At 40.8% G+C, this 20,830-nt stretch overlaps 1 protein-coding gene across 3 annotated transcripts in view; it reads left to right on the forward strand.

Moving 5' to 3' along the window:
* Positions 1–20,830, forward strand: part of HECTD4 (HECT domain E3 ubiquitin protein ligase 4) — a 258,154-nt gene that overhangs the window by 91,426 nt on the left and 145,898 nt on the right. For 2 of the 3 annotated variants that reach the window (XM_077292459.1, XM_077292466.1), the window contains exons 9-17: positions 139–300; positions 1,265–1,378; positions 1,610–1,750; positions 2,479–2,711; positions 6,459–6,604; positions 7,424–7,494; positions 7,895–8,000; positions 8,564–8,684; positions 12,124–12,252. In XM_077292459.1, coding sequence (XP_077148574.1) covers positions 139–300; positions 1,265–1,378; positions 1,610–1,750; positions 2,479–2,711; positions 6,459–6,604; positions 7,424–7,494; positions 7,895–8,000; positions 8,564–8,684; positions 12,124–12,252 — 1,223 coding nt within the window. The remainder of the gene's footprint in view (positions 1–138; positions 301–1,264; positions 1,379–1,609; positions 1,751–2,478; positions 2,712–6,458; positions 6,605–7,423; positions 7,495–7,894; positions 8,001–8,563; positions 8,685–12,123; positions 12,253–20,830) is intronic. The other variant, XM_077292472.1, reaches the window with a different exon arrangement.

A 20,830-nucleotide genomic window follows, 5' to 3' on the forward strand; every position in this document is an offset into this window, starting at 1 on the left:
TTCCATTGTAAGTGGAAGCTCTTATGCAAATGTCAACAGAGCTTCATGGGAAAATATTTTTTTGTAGCTAGGGACATACTAGTGATCAGCCTGTCTCTTGTGAAAATGTGCAAGTAATCTGATTGTTATACCTTGTAGCTGCAAACACAAGCTGTGGCCTTCCTCTGAAAATGTTAAGGAAGACCCCAATGTACACATGTGGAACGTACCTGGTACTTATTGTACCCCCTCCTGGAGGCTCAGGAAGTTCAGCAACAAGGTCTCTCTTTGGTGGAACCAGCGGCTTGTCATCGCTAAAAAGTACGGAATTGCGTCGGTGTTTGATTTACTCCTTTTGATTTTTTTTCTTGTTCTGTAATGCTATGCTTTTCATGGACTTATGTTACGGTCACAGCTAGAGAGGACAGAATGAGACCATGTGATCTTACCGTACACTACCGTACAGCACATTTCAGTGATCGGTGGAGTGAAGCATAGAATGTTACTTTACTGGATAACAACATATTGTAAACTTTATCTTGTGCTTTCTTTTCTTATCCACGATGGGTTTTTTTCCGGTTTCAAAGTGGTTATCTAGCTCTTGGAACATTATTATTTATCCCTAGGATAAGCCATCAGTATTATACTGAGGGGTCTGATTATTGGAACCCCCTTTGATCAGATGTTTGAAGCAGCTGCAGCGCTCATCGTGCAGGAACGGTATGTACCAGGCTGATGTAAAGATTGAATAGGCCGTGGCTCACACGAGCTCCGCAGCCTCTTCAAACAGCTGACCGAAGGTGGTTCCTATAGCCAGACCCCCACTCATCTAATAATGTTTGCTTATACATTTTACCTAGTAAATTCTGATGAATATTGCAAGGTGTAACATAGTGGTTAGGGTCTTGGACGCACAATGAGATTGCTTACAGTTGTGAAAAACATAATACATATAAAATGCTCTTTTTGTTATACAATTCACTTTCATATTTGTCCTATCCTTTTCTTCATAAGGTTTTTGTAGTTTTACATTCTTCCTGTTAGTAGGGATTTTATGAAGGACCGGACCAACTCCATTTAGCGTCTTAGTGCAGACTGAAGCGTTTTATCTGCATTATGTCTTGCACTAAGCAGATCGTGTCTCCATGTCGGACTCCCACTGCTGCTATCATTCTGATTGTTCTGTATAATTGTGTGCTTAATGTCTATAATACATCTGTGTATGTTATATATATTAATACTGAAGATTGCCTTGTCCGTTTCATGGCGGCCTGTATTCTTTCAGTTCTGGCTTCCAGTCTGGTGTTTAACATTTCTGATGGACAGTTCACAAACAGGGCTGACCTGATTGACGCTGCGGGCAGCTCTCTGGGCCGTGGGGCACTAGTAACAGGACTTGGTAAGAGCTAAAAGCTACACTTCTACCTCCACTATAGCAAACACCTCAGCAGAATGATTTATTAGATAAAATTAGTGTAAACTAAGCTCCATCTCTTAGATTCGCTTCGTCGTTGGTTTCTCTTCACTTTCTTTGCTCAGCCAAGGCATGCTATGAAATCTAATCCTATGGTTGGTACGTTTGTGAGGGTGTTGTGACAATGCAGTAATCCAGAATCTTATGTTCTTGTAGGCGCTTGTTACGATACTATGAATAATATGATCTGGACCTGCTCGAACGACTACATTGACCAATGGTGTAACCCCGGAAACCAGGCATTCCATGTTGTGTGTCAGAGACTCGGAGTCACACATGTGATTGCTGATCCCAAAGGTAGGTTGTTTTTTTTCCATCTTTTTGTGCTTTAGTCTACAATTTCATAATGCATATGACTAATTAAGAAAAGTTTATTTTCTACAATATTTTCTGGTGGGATCATTGACTCATTCTTGTAAATCCCCTATTTTATTGAAGTTCACCTGTTTAAAAAACAAAACAAAAACCTGTTAAACTTCCTACCAGTTTTGCACCGGTGCTTGCATAGTCCCCTGCCAGTCTCCATCTCCATTGCAGCAGTATCATGTTCTGTGTTTGGATGTGATGCAGCTGCCAATCGTTGGTATGTACTCGAGTTAGAGACATCACTGTAAACTGAGACCATCAATGGGCCACAAGAACATTGGTGCAGGAATGGAGGGGATAGAAAAGGTTGGGGTGGGCTCAGTGTCAGACTGAAGAACATTGGGCCCCACTGGAGGATTTGATTGAGGGCCCACCTTTCCCCCCCACTGAAGAGCCCCATAGCAACTGCAAGGTTGCACTATGAACTCTCCTGAAGGAGAAGCCAGGGCCCACTGGAGGATTCTCCGGTTCTCTGGTGGTCCAGTCCAACCCTGTGGTCTGCTTTGTAGAACACATGCGCAGCAGCCTGGTTTAGAAATACATGAAGCTGTCACACTCGGGTCAGGAGACCTGCCGGCCAGTCTGATTTGCGGTCCAATCTCTGTCCCATTTATACGGTCATCTGACAGCGGCCTAATACTCTTTCATATATTCTACAGGAGAGGCAGTGACCACAAATGAGGTTATAAACCAATTACTTCATCATGTGGGGGCCATGTGCATTCATCAGCTCAACCTATTGGCCAACAGCAGCAGTCTACCAATCACAACCTTCCTCGGAAAGCAGCATCCAATTGAATCTCATCATCTGAGCAGTATATGTGATATCATGGAGAAAGCCATGGTCAATGGCGATAAATGTATTATCCGCTGTATTCTTGTGGTGTTTCAGGTACGTTTGTTTATTACTTTTCTTCTTGGAGTTTGCAGATAAAAAAACACATTGGGGAAAAAAATACTAATGGCGTTCTAAAGGATGAACATGCATGATCTATGGAATTACTTGAATAGTCACAAGCTAGTCATTTTAATGCCACCTGTAGTTCCTTTCCTCTTATCTACATCTATGTATTTTTTTCTTTTTATTTTCTGCATTCAAGAAAGAGAATAAGCCGTCATTCAGTAGTGTCTTATCATTGTGGTCCATACGTCTTTTTTTTTGAACCATGAAGGTGACATCCATCCTTCTCATACGTACAAGCAAATGTTTTTAAAACGTCTACTACTCACGAGACAGTGAAACGTACAGCGCTCAGATCACACATGGATTTCATACAAGTGCTGTCTTTTTTTTTTTTTTCTCTTTTTCACAGATCCTTGCACTTGAATGGGCAGGTTTGATCAAAAACACACTTCCTTCCTTCCTTCCTTCCTTCCTGTTTATATTACTCATAAAAATGAATAAAACACCGACACAAAACCGATGCAGGTGCCAGACTGTAGGGGCATACCGTTATGGCAAAGGGAATGATAGCTCCCGCATGTCAATTTATTTCTAAATATTCAGACGCAATGACGAGATTCTCAAAAGGAATGCAGATATAATTAATAAAACATTTAAATCACTTTCTGATCTTGTGCAGTCATTACACAGTGTATGACACGAACAAGAAACATGATCATTTCAGAACTGCTGAGTGGCAAACCCATTGGCATCCTGTGGTTCCACAGAACCAAGTGATTTTTCTCCAGCCCTACTGTTTAGCTCGTTAGGTTAACTTTCTCATGAACTTTTAAAGGGACTGTCGGCACAGAATGACTGTTTTAACCAAGTGCAGGCGCTTAATATTCATTCATTCATTCATTCAATCAATCAATCATTTATATACACCTTCCCACATGCTTGGTTTCCATCTATCTGCCCATCTCTCGCTCTCTGAAGACAGAGCTGTCAATCAAAGAAAGTGAGGTAGAGATCAGGGCTGGGAGGTCGGTAAGCCCAACATCCAACTCCTTAATTTCCCTTACTCTGACCCCACAGCACTGCCTCACTACTGAGCATGTACATAAAGTGCAGCACAGATTAATCTCAACTAAAAGCCCAGATCCTTAGATCAGGAACAGAACAGATAATTATAGGACATTTCATAACTTTCCCAAATTATTATGAAAAAATGTACAGCACCTCCTGCATTGAGCTAGTATAGCCAATCTAATATATAGTTTAGGAGTCGGTCCATTTTATACAGACTCCAACAAAATGGACACTGACTCCGCGACTCCAACTCTAAAGCCTGGTATAGATTTAGGGACACCAAGCAGGTGGGAAAGTGTATCTAAATGCCGAGTGCCTGTACTTAGTTTGAGCAGTCATTCTGTGCTGACAGGTCCTTTTTAAAGGGGTTTTCCACTACTATTTCACCCTCTTTCATAAGGCTTAACTCTTCCTGACAATCACTTTTTTAATATTCTTCTATTACCTGTTAATCTCTGTATGGGCCACATAACTCTTAATTGTCATGCAGCTTCTGTTTCCTGTTCTGTTACTTTCGATCTGAGCACTGGAAACTGGCAAAATGACGAGGCCATCACTTATGGGTGCAAAGCTGCCTGTTAATGATTGACAGGAGTCTGAGCATGCATACTCAGATCACAGACCTCACTGTCCTCTGCACAGATACTGCCCGACCCTTTGGAGCACTGGCACTGTTCTGCTGACGAGCGTTGTGATATCTTTCTTTTCTATTGACTGGATCTGTAAATGGCACAGTGGGCAGTGATCTGCGGATGTGTACTCAGACTCCTCTCGTTTAAAGGCTGCTCCGACCCAATCATTGACGGCCTCCTGACGTTCTGTCTGATTCTGGTGCTCAAATTGGAAGTAACCAAGCAGAAAGCAGTGGCTACATGACAACAAATGTTTGTGACCCACTCAGAGAAGCATTCATAGAAGCAGCGCTGTATATACTCGAGTATAAGCCGAAATTTTCAGCCCATTTTTTAGACTGAAAGTGCTCCTCTCGGCTTATACTCAAGTCCTTGTCCCAGGGGGTCGGCGGGGGAGGGGAAGCGACAGGAGTGGCGGCTGTCACATCATACCCACTCCGTCCTGGCGTGGTCTCTGCTTCTACAATGGTCTCTGGCGTCTGCAGCTCTTCCTGTGTTCATCGGTCACGTGGTGCCACTCATTAAAGTAATCCCATAGGCGTGGAGCACATTTTCATTACTTTAACGAGTGGTACCATGTGACCACTGAACACAGAGCAAGCTGCCGGTGCTCGCCAGAGACCATCGGAGAAGCCGCGACGTGCAGACCGCGCCAGGAGGGGATGAGTATAGCGGAGGAGGGTGAGCCATGCGATATTCACCTGTCCCCGTTCCACCGCCGGGCTCTGTCTTCCATGTCCTCTGACTGTGATGTTCAGGTCAGAGGGCGCAATGACGTGTTTAGTGTGCGTGCCCTCTGCCTGAACAGTCACTACAGAGACCCATAAGACACAGCGGTGCATGGCGGTGGAATGGGGACAGGTGAATATCGCAAGTGCAGGGGGCCTGAGTCAGCAGCTACTCAGGCACCTGGCCCCCATAGCGCGCCGGTGTCCCCGCCTGCTCAGGACAACAGCACCTTTCCCCCAGCGACGAGAGGGGAGTATTTCATTTTTTATTTTTTTTTATCGCAACAGCAGCATACGGGGCATATTATTCTATGGAGCATCTTATGGGGCTATTATTATCCTTTGTCCAGCATTATATGGGGAATAGTATTCTATGGAGCATCTCGTGGGCCCATCATTAACTTATATGCAGCATTATATGGAGCATCTTATGGGGCCATCATTAACCTTTGTGCTGCATTATATGGGGCATATTATTCTATGGAGCATCTTATGGGGCCATCAACCTTTATGGAGCAGTATATGCGGCATATTATTCTATGGAGCATCTTATGGGGCCATTATTATCCTTTGTCCAGCATTATATGGGTCATATTATTCTATGGAGCATCTCATGGGGCCATCATTAACTTTTATGCAGCATTATATGGGGCATATTTTAATATGGAGCATATTATGGGGCCCATCATGAACTTTATGGAGCATTATATGGGGCGTATTTTGTATGGAGCATCTTATAGGACCCGTCATGAACTGTATGGAGCATTATATGGGGCTCCTGATTCAATATGGATATTCAAAAACACTTAACCTACTGATGTCTCAATTAATTTTACTTTTATTGGTACCTATTTTTATTTTTGAAATTTACCAGTAGCTGCTGCATTTTCCACCCTAGGCTTACACTCGAGTCATTAAGTTTTCCCAGTTTTTTGTGGTAATATTGGGGGTTTCTGTTTATACTCGGGTCGGCTTATACTCAAGTATATACAGTATTAGGAAGGGTTAGGACATACGAAAGGGGGTTTAATAGTATTCTAAAACCCCTTTAAGTATAACGCTACTGTTCTATTTTAATAGGTCTATTTGAGTGACTGGTTTCCTTTACATTGTTTCACGGATTCCTTCTATGTGTCGGACATATTTTATCAATTCCATGGCATTGTTTCCTCAGACACTTTTTATACATGTACTGTAGTTTGGATGTTTTGCACTTTGTGATCTCTTTTGACATTGACAGTGTGGTAGATACTGAAATGTACCTACAAAATTAATGCTAAAGTCGAGCAATACTGTTTTTTCAGGTCGTGTTCAAATTTTTCCTTAACTCTCAAACTGAGAGAAACCGAGATACAATCCGAAGGGCTGGATTGTTGTTATGGCAGCTGCTTATGGCACCAAAGGACCAAATCTGCCCCGAAATCCAGAAGGAGGTCTGTCTGGCTATTAGGTAGGTCATTGTGGCTTGATTATAGCGTATACCACCATTTAGTGGACTGGATAAGAGCTTTGTTGTGCAAAATCCTAGCTGTAATATCACTAGTTTCTTTTTTTTTTTTTTTACCTCACATTTCATCTTCTTTCCCAAAATGCTGAATTGCCTGTATTAACATAAAGGATAAATATTTTTTTTTTCTTTTGCCACAATATATTGACAATGTACAATATATAAAAGGAAATAACCAGATATTTCATAGACACATGGCCTACATGACCTTTTTCATGGTGGTTTGGTAAGTGATAATGAAGAACATTGCAGTCAATCTAAATCCTGATTTTCTTGTTACAAAACTGCAACCTTTTTGAGAGCTTTCACTAAAATCATGCCTGAATTGGCGGCAAAACTGCAAAATAAAGAGCACTGGCGCTAACCGGCGTGGCTGTGTTATTTGTCCTAGCAGGAAGGCCACACATTGCCCAATATGTATGCCCCGTTTAACAATCGCATTGCCAGTAGAATGCCAGTAATCAGTATGTGTGACAATCGGAATGATTTATCACCCCATAGAGCAGAGTGCCATAGATCTCTGGGCCATGTAAACAATCCATTTATTGTCCAGTAAGCCTATTTAGCCTTCACATACTGCATATACATCTGCAGAATAAACGATGAATAATGACAGATTTACAACCCTATTTTCCACCCAATGCTGTGCATGGAGATATGCAACATCAGTTATGGTAAATTATATGACTGCAGTGTGTGTCTCAATTAATGGCTGTCCTCTGATGTTAGTTTATCTTGACCTTGAATTTGTTGTTACTGCAGCTTCGGCTTAAACATTTTAAACCCAGGAGAGATGGAAATCAATAACTTACTCAAGCTGATTTTAACAGAAGGTAAGAATGCTTTTAAGTGACACGATCAATCTTACGGCATTTATTTAGATTGTAATGTGTTATTAGTTGTGAGAAATAGATTTTTTTTTAACAGATAAGAAAATTATGTCCACTTACGCTGGGATCCTGTCCTGCGCTTGTAACATTGCAGATATTTTATTAAAAATGGCCGTTGTCCGGTTTCTGATATGTTATGTGAATTTAGTTGCAATTGCCTGTCTCATTTCACCATTTCCCACCAACCTCTCCTGCCCTCTTCCCCCCCCCCCCCCCAAAAAAAAAAAAAAAAAAAGAGCCTAATGGATATATAAAAAGAAAAAACCTGAAATGAAAAACAGAACATGTTTAATATAGCATATGGGCAAAATAACAGTAGTTGTATTACTTGATTTATTTTCAGGTGACAGGAATTCTGGGCTTTCCAAACTCCGGGATGTTATTTTGACAAACTTGACTGAACAGCTGCAGAATAACCGGTTTGGGAGTGATGAAGATGAGCATTACAGGTATATTTTGCTTAGCTATTACAGAAGCAAAGTCATTGTAAAGAGCCAAGTGAACAGAATTACCAAATTGGACCAACTTGTAGAAAGTTGTTTGGTATTTCTGCATATCTATCTATCTATCTATCTATCTATCTATCTATCTATCTATCTATCTATCTATCTATCTATGTATATCCACCTATCTATCCACCTATGTATCTATCTATCTATCTATCTATCCATGTATGTATCTCATGTCTGCTGCATCAGAGGAGTGCAGGGGTACTGAAGGATTGTTGTCAGATCTGGACAGCTCCAGGGCAGCACTTACAATTTATTGGAAAGAGCTTGTGAGCGTGCTTCTTGTCTAGGAGAATGACCACCTCTGATAGACCGCAGCCGTAACTGGTAACCTAGGCTACGAGAAGTAGACAGTCGATTCTCTCCTTTCTTGAGAACATAGAGGATTTTTCATTATTCCATTGAACAGTTGCTTGTTTGTTATTATCAGTGGCATTACTTAATTTATGTATACTGTATGGGGTATTTTGCTGCATCCAGTTCTTGTTTTATATTTCTTTTAGGCTAAATGATGAATTATTGCACTATATTTTGAAGATTGTTGTTCGTGAATCTTGTGTTCTCATCACCAAGTGCCAAACTGTGTCTAAAGAAGAATTCCAAAGACTCTTATCAACCGTGCCTGTAAGACCAGTGTCCACTATGTAACTTCTTGTTCTGTGCTTTGAATTTCTTCATATTCTTGCTTCCTTGTCTATTGCTTTTCATAGTAGGTTAAAGGGAACCTGTCATGTCCCCTAACTCTACTAACCTGTAGATATAGGGTTAGTCTACAGGTTAATAGTGCTGTCTGGTAGCCCTACTGAAAAAATGGCTACCAGGAGAAAATTATCTGTGTTACTCCTGACAGCTTTCAGTCATAAATTTGAGGAAACATGGCACTTCCCGGGTTTGTAGTATTCGGATATTGTCTCACTCTGTAAAACAAAATATAGAATGATTCCATCCCTCTTTAGATGGAGAATATTTTATTGGTATCATCCAAAGTACAGGATTATGGTATAGTGTACAAGATGATGTTTCAGTCCCAAAAGACTTTTATTGAACTAGCCACTAACTAGATCAGTTGGCTCACTTAATATTTGTAATTTGCTTTCTTGTACGTTGCACTACTTTTTAAATTTTTTGTTCATTTTTTTATGTGCACTCACCGAGGGATGGATTATTGCGATTTAATTTATATGCAATGAATAGAATTTTCTAACATTGCTACACTATCGTTCAAAAGTTTAGGGTCACGTAGAAATGTCTTTATTTTTTAAAGAAAAGCCCGGTTTTTTCCAATGAAGCTATCATTAAATGATTTAGAAATACACTCTATACATTGTTAATGTGGTAAATGACTATTCTAGCTGCAAACGTCTGGTTTGTAATGCAATATCTTCATAGGTGTATAGAGGCCCATTTCCAACAACCATCACTCCAGTGTTCTTATGGTACTTTGTGTTTGCTAACTGTGTAAGAAGGCTAATGGATGGTTATAATACCCTTGAAAACCCTTGTACAAGTATGTTAGCACAGCTGAAAACAGTTTGGCTGATTAGAGAACCTATAAACCTGACCTTCCTTTGAGCTAGTTGAGAATCTGAAGCATTACATTGGTTGTTTCCATTAAACTCTCAAAATAGCCAGAAAAAAAGAACTATCATGTGAAACTCGACAGTCTATTCTTGTTCTTAGAAATGAAGGCTATTCCATGCGAGAAATTGCCAAGAACCTGAAGATTTTTTCCAACGGTGTGTACTACTCCCTTCAGAGGAGAGCACAAACAGGCTCTAACCAGAGTAGAAAGAGACGTGGGAGGCCCCGCTGCACAACTGAGCAACAAGACAAGTACATTAGAGTCTGTAGTTCAAGAAATTAACGCCTCACAGGTCCTCAACCGGCAGCTTCATTAAATAGTACACGCAAAACGCCAGTGTCAACATCTACAGTGAAGAGGCGACTCCTGGTTGCTGGTCTTCAGGGCAGAGTGGCAATTAACAAGCCATATCTGAGACTGGCTAATAAAGGGAAAAGATTAATATGGGCAAATGAACACAGACATTGGACAGAGGAAGATTGGAAAAAAGTGTTATGGATAGACGAATCCACGTTTAAGGTGTTTAAATCACACAGAAGGACATTGTGAGATGCAGAACAACTGAAAAGATGCTGGAAGAGTACCTGACGCCATCTGTCAAGCATCTTGAGGTAATGGGATGGTCTGGGGTTGCTTTGGTGCTGGTAAAGTTGGGAGATTTGTGCAAGGTAAAAGGGATTTTAAATAAGGAAGGCTATCGCTCCATTTTGCAACGCCATGCCATACCCTGTGGACAGCGCTTGATTGGAGCCAATTTCATCCTACAACAGGACAATGACCCAAAGCACACCTCCAAATTATGCAAGAACTATTTAGGGAAGAAGCAGGCCGCTGGTATTCTATCTGTAATGGAGTGGCCAGCGCAGTCACCAGATCTCAACCCCATTGAGCTGTTGTGGGAGCAGCTTGACCATATGGTACGCAAAAAGTGCCCATCAAGTCAAACCAACTTGTGGGAGGGACTTCTGGAAACATGGGGTGAAATTTCTCTAGATTACCTCAGCAAATTAACTGCTAGAATGCCAAAGGTCTGCAATGCTGGAATTGCTTCAAAGGTAACATTCTTTGATGAAAGCAAAGTTTGAAGGAGAAAATTATTATTTAAAATAAAAAATCTTTTTTTCGAACCTTGTCAATGTCTGGACTAGATTTTCAATTCATTTGGCAACTCACTTGATTAATAAAAGTATGAGTTTTCATGGAAAAAACAAAATTGTCTGGGTGACCCTATACTTTTGAACAGTAGTTTATCTCTCTTTCTATTTCAACTAAATACTTTGGTTTTAGATGTCTTTCATTTTCTTTTACTTAATACATTATGTTGTATTTTTATTTACAGTAGATATTTGACAAAGGTCTTTTGGGACCAAAACATAGTTTAATAGTTTTTTAAGGTTGAAAGTAGACTTTAAGTCCATCGAGTTCAACCTATAGCTTAACAAGTTGATCTAAAGGAAAGCAAAAACCCCATGGAGCACACAGTAATGGCTCCATAATTAGGGGAAAAATTCCTTCTTCACTCTACATTCGGCAACCAGACTAGTTCCCTGGATCAGTGCCCCATACCAGAATCTAGTTCCCATAAATGACCTTTCACACCAAGTGCCAATCTTGATGTAAGATGAGATTAGTGAAACAAAGAATGCTCTTTGAATTTTAGTAGTGAATCAGTCATTACAACATCATGTGGCAGAGCATTTCATAGTCTCACTGCTCTTACAGTAAAGAATCTGCTTCTATGAATAAGATTAAAGCCTCTTTCTTCTAGACGTAGAGTATAATCATCTTGTACACTATGCTTCTATAGTTTGGATGATGTCAATAAATATTCTCTAAGTAGAGAGTGCCAGATTCATTCTATATTTTGGGTTTGTCAGAGGCTTGCACAGATGGACTTCAGTCACCGCTCGCTCCATAGTGATTGACGGCTGTAAGCACTAGTGATGAGTGAACCTGCTTGGGTGCTAACCGGGTGTCTTCAGCGTGCTTGAATAATATGTTTGAGTCCCCTCATCTGCATGTCTCACGGCTGTTCGACAGCAAAAGCACATGCAAGGATTGCCTGTTTGTTAGACAATCTCTGCACATGTTGCAGCTGTCAGACAACCACTGGGACTCAAACATATTGTTCGAGCACACCGAAGACTCTAGGTTAGCACCCGAGCATAGTAAGCACCGCACTTTGACTGCTTGCTATGTAGCATTAGACTAGAATCTCTGCACTCCCTAATACTTCATACTACTTTCGAAATTAGAATTTCCACAAATCAGGACAGTTTGTCCATATGTAGCTCTCTGCAGATGATCTCCGGGCCGGTCAAGCTTTGGATTTAGAACTCCTTTATCTGCCAATATTCATCATTTATGAAAGTGCAATATAGGCAAACCGGCAGTGGCACACTTCTGCTGTGATCTATGCCGTTGAGAAGAAGGCGCGATTTGTCAAGTTCACACATTTAAAATGTTTTTGTGTGTTTTAAGGTTGCCTCACCATGCCTGCGCTATCTGATGGCTGTACAAAATCACCTACTTAGTAATACTGTCTTAATCAAACCTGATGAGAGTGATGACAGTGACAGCTCCCTGCAAGGGGAGACATTGAAGGTACAGGTAAACACCAGCTTTTATTCTAATAATGTTCCATTTTGGTTTGTCATTGTCACTTGTAGAACATTTCATTGACCTCCACCACAATTTCCAGTATGCCGTCACAATGTAAAGTAGTATTCTGCACAAGGCGGATTTGTTCTTGTGTATACAGTTCATTCTGGTGCCATAAGCACTGTAGTGATGATGTGTTGTCACCATTCATGGTCAGCAGGCATCGTCCCCTTCCCAGCCACCTATTTGTGTCTTTGTTGGTACACTGTAAGAACGCAGTGCTCAGGAAGAAATGCGGCATAGGACATCTGTGTGAGAGTCACATTGTTTCTGCCATCTCCTTCCCCAAACAATGAGAGCTGTGTATAAAATAGAATTGGGATCTGTACATTTTGTTGGGGTTTACAATAGGGAGCACTTTTGCATATTTCTCTTTTGCTTTATGAAATGGGTGGCATTATTATATCCAGAAAAAAAAGGGCTATGTAAATGATTCTAGATAAGTGTATGGTTACATTTCTCGGCTTTGTTGAGAGTCCGTAGTAAGCAACTTAATTAGATTTTAGCATCAGCCCTAAATATTACTGCAGAATCCACCTCCTATGTCCACATGCCAAGCCTACAGTGTCCCAGGAGGGCTCCTAATAATGCAAGTAGTGTTTTTTTTTCAGTTGGTTCTGAAAGATTTTTCCTCTAATTATTTTTTTTTATTGGCGTACAGATGCCCCTTCTTGAGATTCTTACATTAGATTAAATATTTATGAATAATGTGGTACTAAGACTAATGTTTTTGCAGGCAGAATCTCTTTGACGTGTTTTTTTTCTTTTTTTAATGTGTAAAAATTCATAAACAGGCCAGCAATATTTTTTCACCCATTATATGCATTTAATTACATTTTTTTTTTTTATTCTTTTCTTTTTTTCTTTTTTTTTGCTGTTCTCTGATGCCCTACCTAGAGCATACTGGATTTTAACATGTTTTCACTGACTCCCAAAAGCTCCACAAACCTAAACCCTTTGTAATTAGTGCTTTCCATATTTCGCTATAGACTTGAAAGGTAATCGCCTAGAAAACGATCTATTGATTAAATCAGGTTTTTTGTTACATGAATCTTGTTTTTGAATTATGGGTGGGGGGATTACCTTTCTTAAACTAAATTATTAATATTGTAATTTTCATTGGATTTCAGTGCTTTTTTTGAGAATCCTACTTATATTCTTTTAGAACGGGTTTACAGGAGTTTTACCTATCAATAGAGGCAGGATTACAATGACAGAGAACAGCTCTACACACAGCTGATGACACAGGATCCTCCAAACATTCTGCTCCCCTTTCTTAACAATGACTTTTGCACACGATAGTTAAGACACTTCAATACAAAGGATAGAGTATGGCTATTGTGACTAATATACATGTGTTGTTTCCTGAAACCGGAAAATAGTCTTAAAACAGTTGTATTAGTAGGAAAACGGCATGATTTCTATTTTTGTATTGTGCAGTTGGCAGACCTACTACCTCATTATACAGTATCATTGTTCACAGGAACATATACATGAAGTGTTTCATTGATATCTGTCGATTGTTGAATATATGTTATTATTGTATGTCACTTCACAGACCATTGTCAAGGTGGGTCTTGTCTTCTCACCGACCAATGTTAAGCTTGTTTTGTGTGTTTCAATGGAGTATTTCAAGAAAAACACATTCGATATTTGTACAGAACAATGGTAATTCTATCAAACAAGCAGCTCTCTTTATTATTTTCCTCTTTTTTTTTTTGATTATTACACTTTCATGGGTATAAATGATCTATCAGCCAGTCCTCCAGGCTATAAAATTTGTAAAAAATACAAGTATGAACTGACAATACTACTTAAAGAGGACCGGTTGCTTGCCATAAGTATGTAATTTTTTTCCCTGATCTAAATGCTATAAAGTGCATGCATTCTTTCCTTGTGCTCTTCTTGAGCTTGAACCATTCTGTATCTTCATACTTGGTTTGCACTTTAGCATCTTGCTTGTTGTAGAGTGACCTGATTAACCTGATAAGGTGTGCCAGCTTCGACTTCACTCTATGCTTCCCATAGCTTATTATACACAGTCAGAAGCTTTGGTATAATCAGTAAATCACAGGTAGAGCTTCCTTTGGTAGTCCCTTGTCTTTTCCATGATCCTCCTCAGCTTTGCAAGGTGATCGTTGTTGCCTCTGCCCTTACAAATCAGAGATTGGATGTCAGGGGGTTCTCTATCAAGTTGTCTTTGGAGAAGTAATTATGATGAAGCTGGACTTGGGGGATTCAAGTGTTTGGGGGGAAATAACTGGAATAACAATGAGCAATCTGAGATGAGCAGGTTCAGAGATTGAAAAGGACCTGAAGAAGTTGATACTGAAGTTGAATGAAGAAAGTGTGAAGATGGAATCTAACCTGTACATCAAGACCAAAATCATGTCTTTTACCAACAAGGAGGTTCACAATGAAGTAATAGAAGTGGTCGACCGCTTTGTTTTCCTTGGTTCCCTTGTTGATCGAAGTGGCGGCTCAACAGGAGAGAGAGAGAGAGCATCTATTTAGCACTGAAGCGTGTATCCATGGTAAGCATGGAACATATAAGAACATCTCAATCGCCATCAAATAAAAATTGATCACTGTACTTGTTTACAATGTGGCTGTGAGACCAGTACACTTATGAAAACAGAAACTGTTGTGTCGGAGAAGACTATTACAAATTCCATGGACAGCTAGGTCGCCAACAATGAACATAGAAATTGAGAGTTGTCCCTAGAAGGTAAGTTTACCAGACAGAAGCTGTCTTATTTTGGACATGTGACAAGGGAAAAACCACTAAAAATTGAAAGTATACTCAAAATTGTCAGTGCTAAAAGGAAACATGGGGAGACCAAAGGCCCACTGGCTAGACTCCCATCAAGACTGACAGGAATGAACATTAAACAATTTTGAAGAGTTTATGTCATGCTTCTTATTCAGATCATTTATATGTTGTTGCACATTTTATGTCATATGCAAGTCTGAGTATCATTGTTGGGTGATGTGAAAATTCTGAGTTGGAATGTTAGAGGCCTGGCAGCTGATGTTAAAAAAAAAAAACAAGTTTCAGTTTTTGCGTGCAGCGAAACCAGCTATAATATGCTTGCAGGAGACTCACATGGTCCCAGACAGGATTCACACCCTCAATGGGCGTTGGATACAAGAGAGCTATCATGCTACGTACGCTGCCTATTCGAGGGGAGTAAGTATCTTGATATGTAAGGAAACGAGGTTTGAAAAGCGCAACGTGATCATTGACTCGGAAGGGCGGTATGTGTCTGTTGTGCAAACCTAATAGTAGGCCTATACTACTCATATCTGTGTATGTTCCGGCGTCATATAATAATAAATTGTTTATGAAAATACTTGAAATTATCGTGGGCTTCCCTGGAGTCCCATACTTGGTGGTGGGTGATCTCAATAATGTACCTCACTCTCATTGGGATAGAGGTAGGGGAGAGGACATAAAATCAGGGGGTAACTGTACTCCATTTGGTGCTTTGTTGAGAGAAACATCTATGGTTGATCTCTGGAGGGTCCGTAACCTCGGGGTGCGTAGATTCTCGTGCTTCTCAGCGACTTTTTCTTCCTTGTCGAGGATCGATTTGGCTTTAGGGGATGACCAGATGCTAAGACTTGTGACAGATGTGGGATATTTGATTAGAACGGTGTCTGACCATTCTCCAGTGTATGTTGTACTTGGTGAGCAGGGTCGGATAATGAATAACAAACCTTCTTGGCGATTAAACCCCTTTTGGCTGCAGTTAATTGATAAAGGAGGTGATCTAGAGAAAGAGCTCCAACAGTTCAGGGTTAATAGTGGTACGGACCATGAGGGAATTGTTCGGGAGGCCATGAAAGCTTTCTTTAGGGGGCTTTGTATTAAAGAAATATCTAGGGTTCAGATGAATACTAAGCAGAAAGATCAATGGGTATTCAGGGAACTGAGAGAGGCGGAGGAGGCATTGACCTTGAACCCATACACTCAGGTGGAGGAGAGGCTTAAAAAGGCTCAGGTTGGAATAAATGCGCTGTCCTTACGGATGGCGGAACGAAAAAATATGTTCCGAACTATGCAATACTTTGAAGGAGAGAGAGCCGGTCATCTACTGGCCCTAGTGGCTGCTGCACAGAGAGACAGTGCTTATATAATTGCCTTGAAGAGAGAAGATGGGCAGGAGGTAAGAGATACTGTAGGCATACTGGAGGTGATGGAGGGCTTTTATATTAATCTATATAGATCACAGGCACAGCCGACAGATAGAGATTAATGATTTTTTGGTCAGAGCTGAGCTTCCCAGATTGTCCGCAGAGAATCAGCAATTATTGGATAGACCATTTAGCTTGGAGGAGTTGGAGGCAGCGCTGGCCTCTATGGCTAATGAAAAGGCTCCAGGGGGGATGGTTTGCCCGGTGAAGTATACAAAAAATATGGGAAATGTTTGCTACCTGCTTTGCTGGAAGTATATAAGGCAGGATTGGAAAGAGGTGAACTGCCACGGTCCATGCGGGAGGCAATTATTGTTGTGCTCCCTAAGAAAGGCAAAGACCCTACTGAGCTGGCCTCGTATCGCCCAATCTCACTGCTAACGACGGATGCAAAACTTTTGGCTAAAATGATTAACAGTCTTAATAAGGTTATAGCATCTATAGTGCATGGGGATCAGGTGGGCTTTATGCCTAACAAATCCACAGCAACGAATTTGAGGAGACTTTTTATTAACATGCAAGTGAAGGCGGATAGTGAAGGGCATAGAGTGATCTTGTCATTGGATGCGGCCAAGGCATTCGATAGCGTAGAGTGGGAATACTTGTGGGCTACGTTGCAGCACATGGGCTTTGGGGAAGTGTTTACCAAATGGGTTCAGTTGTTGTATACTGCTCCTAGGGCCAAGTTAAGTGTTAATGGGCGAATGTCTGAGGGGTTTTCCTTGTTTAGAGGCACACGACAGGGATGTCCTTTATCCGCTTTGTTTGCTATAGCAATAGAGCCACTGGTGGCAGTGATTAGAAGGGATCAAAATATTGTAGGATTTAAATATGGGATACATGAGGAAAAAGTGGCACTCTATGCTGATGACATGTTGCTATTTTTGGGAGATGTGGAGGGTTCCCTGGGGACTGTGATGAAGGTTCTAGGCCAATATGTCGGTATATCTGGGATCTGCATTAACTGGGATAAGTCTGTTTTGTTACCGCTGGATGGTGGGACACTTGTTGTAGGAGATTAGCCAACTCCGATTCAAGTGGTTACAGAATTCACTTACGTGGGCATTAGGGTGTCAACTAATATTGAAGATTATGAAAGCCTTATTTTGAACCCGCTGCTAGGTAAATTTAAACAGAAGATTATGGCATGGAGGAAATTAAATTTAACAATGGCCGGGCGTGCTAACTTAATAAAGATGATACTTATGCCTCAGCTTTTGTATGTGCTACACAATGCATCGATTTGGCTGCCTCAAAATAGATTTTATAAAATTAACGCCATTTTCCGTGATTTGATATGGAAAGGGGGTCGAGCATGTATTAAGTTAGAACTGTTGCAACGTCCAAAAGAGGATGGAGGTTTGGCGGTTCCCAACCCATGGCTGTATTACATTGGGTCCCAATGCCAGCATTTGGTGGGATGGGGGGATCATGATCTTATAAGCTCAGTGGGGAAGGTTATTTCTCATGTGGTGGGGAGGGGCCCGCTACTAGTTGCTCTGGAGGTGGGTAAATTTCATCTGAATCGTAAAAGGTTTACAACTTTGGCGTTGCTTGAAGAACTCTGGAAAAAAATAAAGCTATGGAAGGGTATAGAGACACAGCCATTTTGTATGATCCCCGGCTGACTGAACTGCTAAGTCTACGGAATTTTGGACACTGGTGAAGAATAGGTATATGGTATGTGTCGCAGCTGCTAGATGGTGAGACATTTGAAACACTCAAGAAAGAGTTCCCTTTGGAGCATGCTATGTTCTACCAGTACCTACAGTTGCGACACGCATTCTCTAGACAGTGGAGAAGGTCACCGATAGTGATAGTGACAGTATGTTGAATATACTTGGTCCACAGAGGGGTACTAGGGGTCTTATATCGCTGATTTACAGGGGATTGCTGGATACGGTTTTAGAAAGACACCCATTGATGGCTTAGCTGGTGGATCCTGCCTGGTGTTCTCTGTCCTGGTGTCCGGCATTGGTAAGCGCTGCTGTCTATATTTATTGACTTTGTGCTGTTAGGCATATTTTACTCGCTAGCCAATTTGGTACATTGACTTTTTGGCAGCGCCTTCTCTTTGCAACTATGCATACTGGTCACATGGGCAGCGTACATCGGGGGATACCCGCTAATTTTTAACCATCCTTATGCACTTTATCCAATACTAGATTTTGTGTACTGCATGCACTTTTTGTCAAAATTTATCTAATAAAATATTACGATTTTTTTAATTACCTATATGCTCCTTTTGTACTCCTGTTTAAACAGTTTCTATGGAGTAGGTTTTTCGCTCTGCTGGGGGGTTTTCTTGCACTATTTAGTGCTTTAATCTCCCCTGTGTGTCAAATATGTTGCCTGGTTCTGTTACCACTATACATAGGGTATACAGGACACCTGTGTGGATGAAAAAAGCTGGACTAAGTGCGGACTCTGGATGCCCGAGATGTACGATGGATGAAGCTGATATTCTTCATATGCTATGGTCTTGTCCAAGATTACAGGCATTTTGGATTGTGGTCCTAAATTTAGTGGAAAGAGTGACAGAAGCAACTATTACTCAAGATCCATTGACATGTATTTTAGGACATGTAGAGGAGGTGGCGTCGGATGAATGGGGAAGGCTAGCAATAGCCAGACTGCTTTATGTTGCAAGGAAGACTATCACAATGCACTGGTTAGATGAAAATCCTCCAATGGAAGGAATTTGTAAACAGTTAATTTTGTACTCCTTATTGAGCAAAGCGTATAGATGAAAAAAGGCAAGATGAATCACAACGAGAATGTCTGGGGGGGCTGGTTGGACTTTCCTGGATTGGCTTCCGCAGAACTCATCAAAAATAGGATATTAGGGTTATAAAAGAGTGTACAACATTGTAGTACATGGATAAGGATTGTAGAAGTGTGACGGGGGGGGGGGGGATTCTTGTTATGGGAGGGGGGAGTTATGTGTTTGGTGTATTTACATTTATTAAAAGATGGGGAAAGTATTATCATCTGTACTCTAATGCATGTCATGTTATCCTTTCTGCTTTCTTCAATAAAAAGTTTGATTTAAAAAAAAAACAAAAAACAAAAAAACAACAATTTTAAAGAGGCTGTAGAAAACAGGGAAGCGGCAAGGACTGGCCTAACCTAAAGACTTCCAGAAAGTTGGACAAAACTGAGCAGGTATAATCAGAAGTGGCGCAGAAGAAAAAATGAATGCCATTCAGGAGAATAGTGGCATTTACTCCAAGAAAAAAAAATACATATTTTATGGCAAATGACGAGTCTCTTAAGTGAACCACCTGACATCTCTTCACTAAGGCTCATTATACTTGTGGCAATTACTGATTGAAAGGAATAGTTCAGGACAAGGCGGATTCAAGCTTGTTCTAGATCCTGCTTCTAGTAGGTCAATCAACCTGGGTATGTTTAAAGGGAATCTGTCAGTTGGATCAACCCTCCCAAGCCAACTATCTATATGCACATGTAAGTCATTGGAAGCTGACTCTATAACTCCAGAGATTATTTAAACTATAAGTGGTGCTACCAGTGTGAGACATGTAACTAACACTGTACAAACTGAATTTGGTCTCCTCACAAACCCTTCCACAGCCTGCTGTATTGCAACACTAACTGCCTGTGAGATGGAAGCTAAAGCACTGAGAGGACCCTGCAGATGTGGCAGGTATAATTACACACAGCTCTGCAGTGAGATCAGGAGAGCAGAGAGCGGCCATCACACTGGTAACTCACCCTTTCATTTAAAAAAGCTCTTGAGGTTGATTCTGAGGGAGATCTGTGTGTGGTCCATAGATCTTAACAGCTCATGTACATTTAAGAAAACAATGATTTCTCAGGACTTGGGCATCGGATTGCAGATATCAAGATATCCCTTTATTCATCTTTCTATGACCAACATGCCCATATAGATGTCTTAGGAGGGTTGATCCTACTGACTGGTTACCTTTTAAACTAATTTAACCCTCACCTACCAAGTGCTGTCAGCAGTTTTTTACGCCTCTAAAAAATCTCCATGTTTCTACAAAAATTGCTCTAGTCTTATTTTTTCTACATTTAGAGATTGTTGATCATTCTTTTCTAATGTGCAAATAGCCTCTTCAGAGAGGAAGAGGAGTAGAACTCTAGTGCCACCTATTGGAAGAAGCAATCCAAAGTCACTATCGACCCTTTAACGAGCATTGCCATATGACTTGGGATATAAGCCAAACCAGAAGCTCAATTTGCAGGAAGTTTTTATCCTAAGTCATATGGCAAGTCTCGTTAAAGGGTCAATATTGTATTTTAGGATTGCTACATCCTATAGGCTGCACTAGAGTTCCAGTCCTCT

This window comes from Ranitomeya variabilis, chromosome 1 (genome assembly GCF_051348905.1).
Source record: "Ranitomeya variabilis isolate aRanVar5 chromosome 1, aRanVar5.hap1, whole genome shotgun sequence".
NCBI classification, from domain to species: domain Eukaryota; kingdom Metazoa; phylum Chordata; class Amphibia; order Anura; family Dendrobatidae; genus Ranitomeya; species Ranitomeya variabilis.